General features: G+C 44.5%; 1 protein-coding gene across 1 annotated transcript in view; it reads left to right on the top strand.

Moving 5' to 3' along the window:
* Positions 1-6,725, top strand: part of LBHD2 (LBH domain containing 2) — a 60,423-nt gene extending 53,698 nt beyond the window's left edge. The window contains exon 4 of the mRNA XM_028704222.2: positions 624-6,725. Coding sequence (XP_028560055.2) covers positions 624-694 — 71 coding nt within the window. The 3' untranslated portion in view covers positions 695-6,725. The remainder of the gene's footprint in view (positions 1-623) is intronic.
* Positions 6,726-16,819: the final 10,094 nt, after the last annotated feature.

Here is a 16,819-nt window from a genome sequence, read left to right as displayed (position 1 = left end):
GAAGTATCCCATACGGGATGCACGTTCGCAACCCACAGCGTTTGCAACCCGCAGCGGTGCATCTGCGCATGTGTGGGTTGCGATTTGGTGCTTCTGCACATGCGCAAAGCGTGATTTAGCACTTCTGCACATGCGCAACCGCCAAAACCCGGAAGTAACCCGTTCCGGTACTTGCGGGTTTCGGCGCACCCGTAACCCAAAAAAATGCAACCTGAAGCGTCTATAGCCTGAGGTATGACTGTACTATGATGTTGATTTAAGTGTGCAGATGAGGTCTCCATATAAGACAGCTTTCTGTGTTCCTATTAAGAGGCTGAAAAAGGGGTAGATGACATGAGTATTATTATCCCTTTGGAGCTGTATCTTCGCAGTTTTGTCCTTCCCGGGGGTGACACTTTACATTTTTGATACCCCCTCCCTTTTGTTCTATTGGCACTTTTAAAAAACAAATTGATTAATTTAAAAAAGAGAAAGGGGTAGATAAAGTCAAGGACTGGTATCTTGACAGTGCTGCAAGAGTGTTGATCTTAGCATGAAATGGGGACTGCTTCAGGCGGCTGAATGTTGCAGACGAGTGAACGTTCATCTGAAACTAAACAGCCAGTAAATGTTTTCTCCTCCAGGTGCTTCGCCACATCAGGACATGGGAGGCAGTACAGAATCCGGTGAAACCAGAACTGAGGGTGATGACTGAGGAACTTCATTCAGTGGGCCAGAAGTCGGAGATTTGGTGTGAACTTAATCAGAAAGCTAGCATATTCTGAAGACATGTCAGAGTGATCTATTTAAAAATTGCAAAAGGGTTTTTTTTCCTAAAAAAAAAAAAAAAATTAAGTTAGTATGTGACCAGGAATTTGTAGGCTTTAGAACTGTTCCTTTCAAAAAGTTTACCTTTTCAGGCTGGCGTTCATATCATTTAAATCTCCTTTGGGAGGAAGCGGATCGCATTGCGGAAATACATTCCAGTGATTATTAAAGTAAACACGAAACATGTAAACTAAACATGAGCAAGCTGAATTTGTTGCAGTTAGCACTTTTAAATGAAATTGCCTTGTTCGAGTAAGGCTACGATCAGCAATCCGTGGCAATGCGAAAAGGGTTTGCATGGCTACAGAACTCTTTAAATCTATTAAGCCTCTCTTCTCTTAGCCATTGAAAAACTAGCACTGTGATATTATGGATAATTGATGTAATATAATGGCACCATTTGACTTTGTACCTTTTTTTTTTTTTTTTTTTATAGAGACACGAGCTTAACTTTTGAATCTGGGCTATATAGAATATTTAGGACTGCCTTTTAAGTGGCGCAGAACAAGGGAAATATACCTAATCCCATTGCCCAAACTCTCTTTTTGTGTGCAAAATCAAAATGAACCAGCCTTTTACTGACGAAGTGTATTTTAAAGACAACGAAACAAAAGTTTAAGGAGTTCTTTATCAGTGTGCATTTACTAGGTGTTCACCAGTGCTTGTGAATCGAATCAGTTCTGTGTTAGTTTGGTTGGCTGGGCTTTGCTTACAGCTTGTGCAAACGATGCTCTCGTGGTCCAAATTCTGCCGTGGTGTAACTGAGCGCCCCCTGCCAAACCAGGGGAACAATTGCTGCTATTTACATCAAGGTCGAATTTACTCCAGGGTGTTGATAGGAAATATTGTTGCTATTTTTATGACATTTTAAATATACAAATATATATATCTACACACGCACACACACACATATATATAGTTATAGATATAAACACCCTGCTGACTTTTTTACATACATTTTTGGGGTCTCAAGACTGGCTGGAACAGGTAAGGGGTGCATCTTTTGCCTAATTAGTACTGTCCCTCACACCATAATGTCTTATTTTGACTATTTAGTCTGCTGAGGGTTTTGTGCGTGTGTGTGGCCAGGTCTGAGGCGTTAGTACAGGGGGCGGAAAACCTCAGGCCCCGGGGGTTGAATGTCTCTCTCCAGGACACCCTGTCCCTGCTGCCCTCGGGACTGTCAATAGGCCACGCCCCTAACTCACAGGCCACACCCCTCCCTGGCCTTGATCCGTGGCCTCCTCAAGTGCTTTTGCCTGGCTCGAACTGTGACAATGCCTCCTGCTTGCCTGCATGGAAGACAGAGAGCTGTGGCTGCAGGAACCTCTGACTTTTGTGTGTGGCTGGAATGTATTATTATTATTATTATTATTATCATTATTTATTCAATTTTTACACTGCCAAAGATCCCAGGGCGGTGTACAACCTTAAGAAGACATATTACAGAGCACAGTAATGAAAACATAATAAAAAGCATAACAACGGACAGAAGAATACTAAAAAAGTCATAATAACAGTCCCCCTACCCCACAGCTTTAACAGCCCATAGATTCAGTGGGTAAAAAGGAATGTTTTTCCTAGCGCCTAAAGACATGTGATGATGGTGCCAGCCAGGCCTCTCTGGGGAGAGCATTCCACAATCGGAGCCACCACAGAAAAGGCTCGTTCTCATGTTGCCTGCTATTTGAAAGTAAGAGTCACATATCCACTGGATTTTTGCCTCTGGTACCATCCATCACCGCCATTTGAATGTTCCCTGTGAGGATATGCAGCCATTGGGTTGAAAAAGGTTCCCTAAATTGGCAAGTGCCGTGAACAGAGCCACTGATACTAGTAGCCTTATCTGCACCGTAAGCTTAAGCTGGCACAAGAGTTCTGTGTAGTTTCATGAGTGATGCCTAGTAATCTCCTAATTGTCAGCCCTCTCATCAAGCCACAGTTCCCAGGATTCTTTGGGAGGGAAGCCATGACAGTTTGACTGGTGTGAAGCTAATAGAGGTTTGTATGGTGTGTGCTTTGACAGAGGAGCCCGGTTGCACCTCATTCTTGCCCTCATTTTGATGTCGCAAGGCGATGACCCTCCCCACAATCTGTTTCAGCATGAAGGACCTTTCATTCTCAATGTACTGTTGATCTAATATTTTGAAAACCTTTGATGACCAAAGTTCTCCAGGACATGGTGGAAACCAAAATTCACTCTTTATGTGCTTGGGTACGGGGGAATCAAACTCTAAAGAAAATGTAATCTTCCGCAAACGATGGGCCTAAGTCAGTCATGTCTATTCCTTTCAATAGATCTATGTATGACTAACATTCCACACAACCCAAAGTCTTTTCCTCAGTCATCCTTTCATGCTTCCCCCCATTTTTGCATCACTTGCTTCCCTGCCTCCCCCCTTTCAATGACAGGCCCTGAAAAATAAGGCTGAAGAAATATCTGACATTGTAAGTGTAGCAGGCGATTTAATAACATCTCCAGCCCTCTGTGTAAACAGCTTTTTCCTCCCACCAGAGGCGGTTTAATAACAATCCTCTGCATGAAGTTTTTTCTCTCCCACCTCTCTTGAAAACCCACATATGAAGGATTTTTTTCAGAGTGCTTTAGCTGGAATTGATGAAGGCTAGCATGGAAGGGTACCTATTGGCTAGTTCCTGTAACATCACCAACTCTCCCAATAGTGGCTTTTAAGTGGGGTTGTGTTTTTTTTAAAGTAAGATGAAGAATTAACACATATGTCCATAGACATGTGCACAAATGTGCATCTCCTGCCTTTTCTTTTTTTAAGGGATAACTCAGTTTACAGAGTTAGGCTTCACCCTGGTGTGACCGCTCTTAAAATGCTGCTGCTTCTCTGTTCATCCTATAATGAATATACAGTGCTCAAACTCTGTTATATATTGTGCAACAGAATAAAGCAGGCCAGTTGAACAAACTCACAGAACCAGGGTTTTCTAGTCTCCGAACTTTGGAGTTACCAAATTCTAGATTTTTCTACTGGTAAGTGATACAGACTAATATTGCTCCTGGCTCCTTTCCAAGATGTCTTACGGACTTGACATTTTCTCCCCAGCGCATGGGGAACTTATTGAGATATTTGACCAACAAATGCTTTAATAAGACAGTTTTTTATACATTCTTAGTAGCTGGATTTTAATATACTAACTTAAAGACTTCTGTGCAGTAGACGTTTTAGTAGTAGAGGGGAAAGAAACATTTTCTCCATTAAAGCAACCTTAGTGTGTAAAGGTGTGGTTTATTTGGGGGGCACTGAAGGTTGGCGTGCCCCCCCTTTAAAAAATAAAGTAGTTGTCCTGGAAAACAATGTGTTAAATTCAGTTGAATTTTGCATTTTTATTGTCACCAAATGACCTTGTGGGCTGAATGTGTTTTGCCAAAGAATATCTGGAACCCCCAGCTTATAGTGTAATCGTTCAGGAGTGTCTCAGATGCCTCCTTGGTACCTGACAGTTCTCTCCTGTCTTCCTTTCACCAGTTGCTCTGAATAACTTTGCACTGACCAAAAATAAATGGGGAAATACAACATATCAGAATATCCCTCCAATTACCAATGTAGTCCATGTATGCCCTGTGGGAAAAGCATTGTACATTATTCCCAGGGGGGCCAAAGTATTGACCCTTGGAAGACATCCTTCCACCTGCCTGCAGCTGTGCACAACCTCTGCAATCTTGCATGTGGCTTGAAACAAGAATGATCTAAGCCAAGGAGGGGCAGCCCATGCCCCCCCCCCAGACTCCAACTCCCATCCGCCCAAAACATAGCATGGCCATTAGTCAGGCACAGTGGGAGTTGTAGTTCAGTAACGCCAGGCAGGCCACAGGTTCCCCATCCCTGCTCTAAGTTATTTGCAACCTTCCTGTGCTTAAGGAGGTACGGGGCTTTGAAAGACCAGTGTCCTTGTGCGACCACCATGGGAAGCATTCATTTCAAGAGTGTCTTCAGGCACCTCGCTCCCTCTAAGTCTTCTCCCCATTATTTCAAGGGGTTGCGTGACTTTGTGGGGAAGCGCCTGCAGGCATGCAAAGTTGTAAAGCGTGGGTCTTTTCCTGGATTTGCGTGCTACACTGTTGTTGTTCTTAAAGAAGTGAATATAGCCATGCTTGTCAACAAGAACGCATCTCAGCGCAGCCTTGGGAGCCATGGATGTGTTTAAGCATTGAGGCTTGGAGCTGCTTAGCAATCTTGAGAGCAGGGTCTCCAAAGCTCCACAGTACTCCACTCCCATTTCCCTTTCGATACTTGGCTTGTTCAAGGAGGCATCACTTTAGCAAATGAGATGTGATTCAGAAGAGGGGGACACTGGACTCAGCTGTTTCTTAGGTGAGGTTCACTTCCAGAGTAAATTAAGAGCTTACCATCAGCAACGTGAGCAGAGTAAGAGGGACGCGGGTGGCGCCGTGGTCTAAACCACTGACCCTCTTGGGCTTGCCGATCGGAAGGTCGGCAGTTCAAACCCCCGCAACAGAGTGAGCTCCCGTTGCTCTGTCCCAGCTCCTGCCAACCTAGCAGTTTCGAAAGCACACCAGTACAAGTAGATAAATAGGTAATGCTGCAGCGGGAAGGTAAACGGCATTTCTGTGTGCTCTGGTTTCCGTTAACGGTGTCTCGTTGCACCAGAAGCGGTTTAGCCATGCTGGCCACATGACCCGGAATGCTGTCTGTGGACAAACGCCAGCTCCCTCGGCCTGAAAGCGAGATGAGTGTCACAACCTCATAGTTGCCTTCGACTGGACTTAACCGTCCAGGGGTCCTTTACCTTTTCCTTTTTATAGGAGGACAGCCCAGTGCTTGTGAATCCAAATAGCCTTCATTTCCTCTCTAACGCTTAAAAGAAAACCCTGCTATATGCATTTAGCAAATTAATAGCTTCTGACCCTCATCCAGTTAAAATCAGTGGTGTGACTCAGAGTGCAAGCCTACACGTTTACCCAGAGAGACGTCCAACTGTGTTCAGTAGGGCTTTCTCCCAAGTAAGTGTACACAGGTTTATAGATTAATCCCCATTGAAACCAGTAGGTAATGATGTAGAACTGCACCAGAACTGTCACTTCTTCTCCCTGACTTAGAGTGGGTAGGTGGAGCACACCTTACCTGCCTGCCCACCAGCACACCTGCTCCAACTCCAGCCCCCGTACCCTGGTTGTCGATGACATGGTATGACTTTTTAATGGGGAATCACATCCTGCAATCCATACATGCATAGGCTCAGATTGCTTGGCCAGTTTGCCAGAATTGGCCTGAGTCACTGCTCAGTTCGAATGGGTTTACCTTAATGTATTTTCTCCCTTCTCTTGAAGAAAATGCATGAATATAGGATCTTTTTTTTTTTTTTTTTTGCAGTTTCCTGCGTTCAGGGTGGCACAGAACACCCCTCTCATATTTTACCCCTCCAGTGACACAGTTAATGTACTGATCCTGGACTTAAATGTTTTATCACTTAAGTACTTTTTTTTTTTTTACCTCCCTCTCAGTGAGAAGCGGCGTAAGATCCTGTGCAAGGAATTGAGAAGAGAAAGAGGGGGAACTGTTTAGGAAAACAAATCTTTTATTGAAATCGCATATATCACATTGTTTTATCAGTGGTGTTGTCTTGTCTGATAAACCTAATGGTGGTTCCTGTATTATTATTTTTGCTTCTAGATAAAAATGCTTTGTAGAAACTTAAAAATGAGAAGAAAATCCCCCTTGAGATGTTTGATCATATTTTTGTAGTATATTACATGCAGTGCATTTTTTTTGGAAGGGTGGTGGGGGGGAGATTTTATGGAATAATATATTGTTGAAACCTGCTCCTTTGTAGTTCTTTCATTTTTTTGTAATTTGCCATCTGTATATAACCTTCAACAATTGCGTGGCCTGTAGACGTATTTGGTCAATTAAAAAGCCTACAATGGAGCTGATTTGATGAGCTGGTATAATAAACATTTCTTTAAAAAAATGTTCTTCTTTTTAAAAAAAGATTTATTTCCACTCTCCTCACCCCACAAGCTGTTCTGGGAGTCCTCCCAACCACTCCTCAGAGCACACACACCCCAAAACAAGGCGCTCACTCCCCACATTGCCGCAGTGGTGTAGCGTGGGTTGCCAGCACACAGGGCTACACAGAGGTGGGGTGGGAGGGAGAGAAACAGACAGAGTACGCATGCTCATTCAACTGCCTAACAGCATCCACATCACAGCCGCAGAGATAAGAAAAGAAGAGTTGTTCCATTGTCTGGAGTGGTCACTTCCTGGTTCCCATGGAGAAGCCGTTTTCAACAGAACCCAGCAACAGAAGTGTCATGAATGAGCCAGCTCCCAGGAAAGGTTTGCAGACAGCTGGAAAAAGCAGCCAGGAACAGAGAGGGTTAACTGCTAGGCAGGCTGAGCATCGGCTAGTGCCAATTCCCCCGCCCCTTGGAATGCCAGTTGACAAGGGAATGGCTGAGAGCAGGCAGAACCCAGCCAATGCTCTCAAGAAGTGCAAACTGGCACAAACAGAGAAGGAAGCAGTTTGTCAGAACGGGAAGAGATTGGAGCTGAACCAATCCCTCCTAAGAGTAGGCTAGGGGGAGGGCTGTTAGACTGGAAACAAAGCAGGAGGCGCAATATGAGAAAGTTCAATATCTTCTGTAACTGGAAGGAATCTTCAGAAGGGTCATCGTGATCTGGGAGGTGCGTTAGAGCCTTATGGAGCTATCTGTTGTTTTGACAATAAATCATCCTTTTATGCTTACTGTGTGATCAAGCCGGGGACTGGACTCCTGACAGAAAGTGTGCAGCACCGGATGTTGAAATTTTGTGCCCCCTAACAATTTTGCGCCTGGGACAACTGTTCCATGCCCCCCCACTATGCTGGACATGCTAAACTGGCATTGCTGGACTCCTGGACGTACAGTGTTTTCTTTCAAAGATCTTAACATGTGGGGCACAGCTCTCCCACCTAGAAATAGCCTTACCCCTTCTTTGCTGCCGCCCCAGTTTATTATTATTTTTTTCTGGTGCTGCCACTGGTAACTACATTTGGGGACTGAAACCCACAGTGCTTCATTTAAAAAAAAAAAAAAAGCCAAAGCAAATTCTTAATCTGTCTCAGTGTTTCAGACACATTGAGAAAGTGCTTGTCCTTTCCATTATAAGGGACATATGCCTATTTTTAAACTTTTCAAAATCAGCACACTACATGAGATTGTGCCGGCATATTAGGAAGTCTATTAATTCTGACAGCCTATGAAAGGAGCCCAAATCTTAACCTTCTCTTTAAAAAAAAAGAGAGAAAAAAAAGGATTACAACAGTTTAGACTCCCCCCCCCCCCCAATGAATGAACTGGTAATTAAATTTATGAATCATACAAAATACCAACCAGCTTCTCCCATATTATTAGACATATGCAGTACTTTTGGGTGCTAATATACTTAAACTTATGGGACGCGGGTGGCGCTGTGGGTTAAACCACAGAGCCTAGGACTTGCTGATCAGAAGGTCAGCGGTTCGAATCATCGTGACGGGGTGAGCTCCTGTTGCTCGGTCCCAGCTCCTGCCCACCTAGCACGTCAAAGTGCAAGTAGATAAATAGGTACCACTTTGGCAGGAAGGTAAACGGTGTTTCCGTGCGCTGCTCTGGTTCGCCAGAAGCGGCTTAGTCATGCTGGCCACATGACCCGGAAGCTGTACGCTGGCTCCCTCGGCTAGTAAAGCGTGATGAGCGCCGCAACCCCAGAGTCGTCCGCGACTGGATCTAACGGTCAGGGGTCCCTTTACCTTTACCTTTTATGCTTAAACTTAAAATAAACTGCAGATATTGCTAGGGGGCAGGGGACTGACTTGCGCTCAGCTAATACAAAGTCCAAATATTACTTCCCTGCTATTAGATATCAGGGTCAGAAAGAGTGAGTGAACTTGCTTTTTCTCTTGTGTTTTTTCTTGCCCCATCAAGCCAACCCACACAGTCCCATCAATGCTAATGATCATTTCACTGCAGGGGAACAGAAACAGCCCATGGACATGGCAGTTCTCTGACTCTCTCAGGTAAGTGGGAGCATTTCTGTCTAAACACACAACCAACATTTTTTTCCTCATCCTCTGGAACTGATCAAGACTTTGACTCTTCTATGTGGAAGCATATAGTGAAGTCATTTGGCTTGCAGGCAAGGCTATTTTGATCATTTCCTGTCCTTTTCATGAGGAAAAATGCAGTAATCAGAAAACCAGCCAAACAGCTCCTTGTGCTGATGTAGCAAATCACTTTTTTAGACTTCTTTCCGAATCACTTTGGGAACAAGGCAGGGAGACATTAGCTCTGTGTGTGTGTTCAGCGCCGGAGAGGGAGGAAGGGCTGAGACACACGCCTCTTTGTCCTCTTTGGAATTCATCTAGGATCTCACCGATGAATAAGCCCCTTTATTTAACTTGGAGTCTGACTAAAAATAGGTACGAGTTCCTTAGACCTTATTTAATCTGCTGGTCCCTGACACATTTTCCCCGCTTTACTGACTGACTTTGTCATGGGAGCGCTGATGGGAGACGATACAAATCAGGCTTTGCCAACATGGTGCCCTCCAGATGTTTTCACCTGCATCTCCCATCATCGCCCTGCCTCCCAGCCAGCATAGTCATTGGGAGCTGGTCAAAAAAACCCAGATGGCCACAGGTTGTTGAAAGGCTGATGGAACGACTGGGGACAAGCTCAAAGTGTATTCCGAAACATCTGCAGGGACCCAGCTTGGTGAACCTGGATTTAAAGGACGAAGAGCTCTTTGATGCTGCCACAAAACAGTTGCCCAGCTTTTTGCTGTGGCAGTTTTTGCATTTTCTATCCATCAGGGTGTTTAGATATTTCACTCACACAGCACTTTTATATTTGTCAATACTTGTCTTTCCCAACAGGCCCAAGAACCCAACTTCTCTGGGAAGTTTAGAAAAAAAAGGTTAAAACCATAAACAATAGCTAAAATCTAAAACAGAATTAAAAACTGTGTTTTTAATAAGATTGCCAATACAGGACACCAGCAGAGTGAAAGTTCTAAGGGGCATGAAAATGTTTTCTAAAAAGCCTGGAAACAAACAAACAAACAAAAAAGGTCTCTATCTGGCACCAAAAAGGCACAGCATGGATACCAGGTGAGAGACTCCGGGGACGGCGTTCCGCAAATGGAGAGCCACCACAGAAAAGGCTCCGTCTTTAGCTGTCTGTTTGAACCATGGAGTTGAAAGAGATCCTGAGGATCATCTAGTCCAATCCTCTGCAGTGCAGGAATCTTTCGCTCAACACAGGGTTTGAACCCTGAAATTAAGAGTCTCATGCTCTACCAACAGAGCTATCCCTCAGGAGTTGGTTTCTGAGTCTTAGAAACAAGTTGACTTAGTAGTTCTCAAAGGCCCCACTGGTGTAGCAAAACAGAATGACAAATGTGGCAGGAAGATTCAAGGGCAATCAAAGAAACATTTAAACATTTCAGAATAACATAGTATAGCACAGTATCAGTGCCAGATTTACGTTTAAGCTAAACAAGCTATAGCTTAGGGCTCCACTCTCTTGGGCCCCCCCAAAAAATGTAAAGGGGAAAAAACTGGATGTACATTTCCAAAATATAAGATAAAAAACAAACAAAACCTACATACAGCAACAGTGTGTTGTGTAGGCTCCTATGATGTAAATAATGAGCCCCACCTGCTAGCCTGCTCCCTAAAATATCACTGGTTTGCTCATTTCTATATATAGGGTAGGACGCGGGTGGCGCTGTGGGTAAAAGCCTCAGCGCCTAGGGCTTGCCGATCGAAAGGTCGGCGGTTCGAATCCCTGCGGTGGGGTGCGCTCCCGTCGTTCGGTCCCAGCGCCTGCCAACCTAGCAGTTCGAAAGCACCCCCGGCTGCAAGTAGATAAATAGGGACCGCTTACTGGCGGGAAGGTAAACAGCGTTCCGTGTGCTGCGCTGGCTCGCCAGATGCAGCTTGTCACGCTGGCCACGTGACCCGGAAGTGTCTGCGGACAGCGCTGGCCCCCGGCCTATAGAGTGAGATGGGCGCACAACCCTAGAGTCTGTCAAGACTGGCCCGTACGGGCAGGGGTACCTTTACCTTACCTTTACCTATATATAGGGTGCCTACATTCTTCATGTGCAAATGGCTTTAGATACCTATTAGGTCCATAAATTAGCATATAGCATATATTCAACACAAAAAACAGCGACAATTTGTTGTTGACAAAGGACAGCTGGACATATAAAGGGCCCCATTACCTTCAGTAGCTTAGGGCCTCATCAGACCTAAATCCGGCCCTGCACAGTATCAAAATAACATTCTTTATTTTCTGAATATGGTTAGATGTGGAACAGGGATTTTTAACTCTGACAAATATGAAAGATCAGAAAAGAGGAGTGAAAAATCAGCGTGGCACGAGCAAATTTTTGCTCTGAAAGTGATTAAAAACTTTAGAAACACTGGGTTAACCTATTTATATTGTTTTATGCGATGTTGCATGGATTGGGTTTTTTTTTATTCACTTATAGATATTATTATAAGGTACGCGGGTGGCGCTGTGGGTTAAACCACAGAGCCTAGGACTTGCCAATCAGAAGGTCAGCCGTTCGAATCCCTGCGACGGGGTGAGCTCCCGTTGCTCGGCCCCTGCTCCTGCCAACCTAGCAGTTCGAAAGCACGTCAAAGTGCAAGTAGATAAATAGGTACCGCTCCAGAGGGAAGGTAAACAGCGTTTCCGTGCGCTGCTCTGGTTCGCCAGAAGCCGCTTAGTCATGCTGGCCACATGACCCAGAAGCTGTACGCTGGCTCCCTTGGCCAGTAAAGCGAGATGAGCGCCGCAACCCCAGAGTCGGTCAGGGGTCCCTTTACCTTTTATAGATATTATTTCTACTTCATAGAATAGAATCATAGAATCATAGAGTTGGAATAGACCACAAGGGCCATCGAGTCCAACCCCCTGCCAAGCAGGAAACACCACCAGAGCACTCCTGACATATGGTTGTCAAGCCTCTGCTTAAAGACCTCCAAAGAAGGAGACTCCACCACACTCCTTGGCAGCAAATTCCACTGTCGAACAGCTCTTACTGTCGGGAAGTTCTTCCTAATGTTTAGGTGGAATCTTCTTTCTTGTAGTTTGGATCCATTGCTCCGTGTCCGCTTCTCTGGAGCAGCAGAAAACAACCTTTCTCCCTCCTCTATTCTAATACTTCATTCTAATACTTCTTAAAGTGTATCCTGTTAGCAACTTATTAGCCACTTTGGGCACAGTGAGGCGTAGAAATGGAGAGGCGGCCATGACTCATCAGCAGTCTCAGCTGCACCCTGCGCTGCTGGAAAAGTTCCTGCTCTCGAGTGCAACCAATGCCCCCAATAAACTTATTAAAATTTCACAAAGAAAGTCCTAAGCAATGACGCCTTCACCAAAGGCACCTTGCCCAGCGTGGCGCAGCTGCTTTCATTAACACCCACGAACAGACTGAGGGACTCGGAGAGCACAGAGCTTCCTTTGGCATCTTCCTTGCCAGCTGAACTTTGCTGGCTGTGTGAAGACGGTCATAAATGTTTCAGAGGAGCCTCATTAGCCAGCGAGCAAAGAATGAAGGCGGGTGACAGAAGCCGAGGGAAGGGCGATTGCCGTTTTGACCTCTTTCTCTCAAGGTGGGGACTGCCAAGTTGCATCTAGGATTCAGCGATGAAGAAGACCGCAGTGCAGTTAACATATAGAGAGAGAGCAATTACAAACCTAAGAAAACGACAAACAGGAATGTTAATAATAATAACAATTATTATTATTATTATTACAGTGGTACCTCAGGTTACATACGCTTCAGGTTACACACTCTGCTAATCCAGAGATGGCTTTTTAAAGTGCTTTCTGTTTGTTTATGCCTTTTGTTTGATACTTCACACTTAAGAGAAATGATGCCTTTCATCAGAATATAATTCTGAAACCTTATACTTTAGCCTTTCTGAATTAAAGAAACAGTAACCAAGTTAAGTTCAACATATACAGTGGTACCTCGGGTTACATACGCTTCAGGTTACAGCCTCCGCTAACCCAGAAATAGTACCTCGGGTTAAGAACTTTGCTTCAGGATAAGAACAGAAATCGGGCTCTGGCGGCGCGGCAGCAGCAGGAGGCCCCATTGGCTAAAGTGGTGCTTCAGGTTAAGAACAGTTTCAGGTTAAGAACGGACCTCCGGGAAAAATTAAGTACTTAACCCGAGGTACCACTATATTATTATTTTAATTGTATCCTGCCCTCCCCGGCTAAGGCAAGCCTCAGAGCGGCTAACATCATAAAACAACACAATATGCATAGAAACAGACATCAATTAATTAAAATACACCTCAGAATTAATTCAGACAAGTGAAAATGTGGGCAGGTGGCAATTATCAGGTTGGAATTGAAAGTGGTTAATATTTGCCAGGACCAACTGTTTCGACTGGTCATACAAGGACCTGTGAGCGGGTTGGGGGCCTCCGTCATGCTTGTTTTATACAAAGGAAAGTAAGTCAAACTTCATCCTGCCCAAAAGCCTGGCGGAACAGCTCCATCTGGCAGGCCCTGCAGAAAGATGTCAAATGCCACAGGGCCCTGGTTTCTTGTGGGAGAGTGTTCTGCTAGGCTGAGGCCACGGCCGAAAAGGCCCTGGCTTTAGTCGAGGCCAGCCTAATTTCCCTGGGGCCCGGGATTTTCAAGGTGTTGTTGTTTAGCAGACCATAAGGTCCTCCATGGGGCATACCAGGAGAGGCGGTCCCATATGTACGAGGGTCCTAGGCCAGATAGGGCTTTAAAGGTTAAAATCAGCACCTTAAACCTGATCCTGTACTCCACTGGGAGCCACTGCAGGTGGTATAGCACTGGGTGAATGTGATCCTGTAATATTCAATGCTGAAGGGCAGTACTTGCGACATTAAAATATGAACTGTGTGGGAATGTTCAGGGATGCAGGAGAGGATATATTGTTTGATTATATCCTTTTCAACTTGTATTAACAAGTTCTACAATTTAGCAGAGTAACATTCCCCTTTTTAAACTTGCACAGCGGATGCATTTGCTCAGGCTCGCTAAAGCCTCTAAAATACGTTTTCCTTTTGGTAATTCCTCATTTAAGTAAAGGTAAAGGTACCCCTGCCCGTACGGGCCAGTCTTGACAGACTCTAGGGTTGTGTGCCCATCTCACTTAAGAGGCCGGGGGCCAGCGCTGTCCGGAGACACTTCCGGGTCACGTGGCGAGCGTGACGAAGCTGCTCTGGCGAGCCAGCACCAGCGCAGCACACGGAAACGCCGTTTACCTTCCCGCTATAAAGCGGTACCTATTTATCTACTTGCACTTAGGGGTGCTTTCGAACTGCTAGGTGGGCAGGAGCTGGGACCGAAAGACGGGAGCTCACCCCGCCGCGGGGATTCGAACCACCGACCATGCAATCGGCAAGTCCTAGGCACTGAGGTTTTACCCACAGCGCCACCTGCGTTCCTCATTTAGTCCCTCATAAAAAGATAGACACGACACAGTCTTCTATAAAAGTATAAAAAGAGTTTACTCACACATTCTGTTCACAATTGGATCCCAGAAGGCAGACTTAGCTTAGAAAAGTAATATACACCTGGAAACTATCCCATAATGAGACAGTCTCTTTGTCCTCTCTTGGCTGGAAGCAGATGTTGCTTCTTCAACGAATGTGGTCAGAGAGAGAGAGATGGCTGACCAGTGCTGCTCTTCTGTTACCTGGGCAGGTGAGGCCACACCCACCTCTAGTCACATGCAGAGGAAGTCTGTCCCAGACAGGAGAAACAGGAAGTTCCGACTGGCTGGTCCAGACATCCCCTTTTATGTCCACTCTAGGAATGTTGTACTTGACTTCTCTTGTGTTTCACATCCCACAAACTGCCTTTATGGAAGGATGGAAGCCTTTTTCGGACTATTTAAAGAAATATTATTATACGATGAATTCGCCAGCAGGATTTGAACTATGAGCAACAGAAATCATTTTATATCATTGTATTATGGTTACGATATAAAAGGGCAAAGATAGGGTGCAGCAATGAGACTTTTAAAAATCCACAGAAAATGAAATGGGAAGTCGATAAAACAAAGATTTTTTTTAAAAATGTACAGTGATATCTTGGTTCTCAAACTTAATACGTTCTGGAAGTCCGTTCCAAAACCAAAGCATTCCAAAACCAAGGCGCACCTTTCCATAGAAAGTAATGCAAAACGGATTAATCCGTTCCAGACTTTTTAAAACAACCCCTAAAACAGCAATTTAACATGAACTTTACTGTCTAACGAGACCATTGATCCATAAAATGAAAGCAATAATCAATGCACTGTACTATAAAATAAATAAGACAGTATTGTAGATTATAAAAATTAAAATTATTTTTTTTTCTTACCTGCACGGCATAGTTTGGATGGGTGGCTTTTATCCATTTCCGCAGCACACAATCAATCAATCAATCAATCAATCAGTAGCCAAACTGGGTTCCACACAGTCACTAAAACAAATTAACCAAAAAAGCTTCAAAAACAAAAATGCAAAATAAATTTCAAAAACAAAAGCGCCAAACTTAATCTGTTCCGGATGTCCATTTGATGTCCGAAATGTTCGAAAACCAAGGCGCAGCTTCTGATTGGTGCAGGCGCCCCGGAAACAATAGCTGACAGCAGCATTGGATGTTCGGCTTCCGAAAAATGTTTGAAACTCGGAACACTTACATCCGGGTTTTTGGTGTTTGAGAACCAAGGTGTTTGAGTACCAAGGCGTTTGAGAACCAAGGTCATTGGAATTCTATGTGAAACTTGTAGAAATTTAATAAAATATATTAAAAATAAACTATGAACTACATCAGATTTCGTTGCCACCCTTATCAGTAAGGAATCCAAGAAGTCAATGTATTTTGCTTCACTGAGACACCTTTCCTGTGCCTTTTCCCCCCCAACCCAAAATTAAGAAGCAGCGGTTTCTGTGCCTGACATTCTGAACGGGGGTTTAAAATTAATAGACTACAGAGTAAGCCTTGTAATGACTAGATAATATGACATGGAGCACTGTCACTTTGCAAATTAGGGAGTGTCATTAGAGGCTGTGTAGGAACAAGCTCACCATGGGAAATTTATTGCCTGCAATTCCTGCAAAATAGGTTTGAAGAATAAACGGTAGCTGGCAGATTAATATGAATATATGATACTTTCCAAAGCACATCATCACTGTGTGAACTTTCAGGGCAAAATGTTCAAACAAGGTGGTGCTAGTACAATTTTTTTTAAAAAAACTGCTGAGTTTGTCGCTTACATGAAATGCATTTAAAGGGGGGGGGGGGGAATAGCACAGAAATACAGTATTTCAAATATATTCCGTTCCAGTCAGCGCCAGTAGAATTGGGGTAAATTCAATGTTCCTTTCACCTCCCCCACTGTTAAAATGATGTACAGCTAAGAGGTTTCTAAGGTATAGACTTGAAAAACGCAAAGTGTCAACAAGAAGCTGAGGGGGAAATTGCAATCACATCTGTTACACTTAGCTGCTGTAGTGTGCAATGCTTCTGTTTAGGGTTTCAGCCAGCCATGCCCTTTGATATGAAACTCCATTCCGTCCTGCCATTTTCCATTCCTACTCACCTTGCCAACAAAGGTCCGTATAGTTAAAGCTATGGTTTTCCCAGTAGTGATGTATGAAAGTGAGAGCTGGACCATAAAGAAGGCTGATCGCCGAAGAATTGATGCTTTTGAATTGTGGTGCTGGAGGAGACTCTTGAGAGTCCCATGGACTGCAAGAAGATCAAACCTCTCCATTCTGAAGGAAATCAGCCCTGAATGCTCACTGGAAGGACAGATCATGAAGCTGAGGGCTCCAATACTTTGGCCACCTCATGAGAAGAGAAGACTCCCTGGAAAAGACCCTGATGTTGGGAAAGATGGAGGGCACAAGGAGAAGGGGATCACAGAGGACGAGATGGTTGGATAGTGTTCTCGAAGCTACCAGCATGAGTTTGGCCAAACTGCGGGAGGCAGTGGAAGACAGG

Source organism: Podarcis muralis, chromosome 1 (assembly GCF_964188315.1).
Source record: "Podarcis muralis chromosome 1, rPodMur119.hap1.1, whole genome shotgun sequence".
Taxonomy (NCBI): Eukaryota; Metazoa; Chordata; class Lepidosauria; order Squamata; family Lacertidae; genus Podarcis; species Podarcis muralis.
The sequence above is the reverse complement of the archived record's forward strand: the minus strand, read 5'-3'. Positions and strand labels throughout refer to the sequence as shown.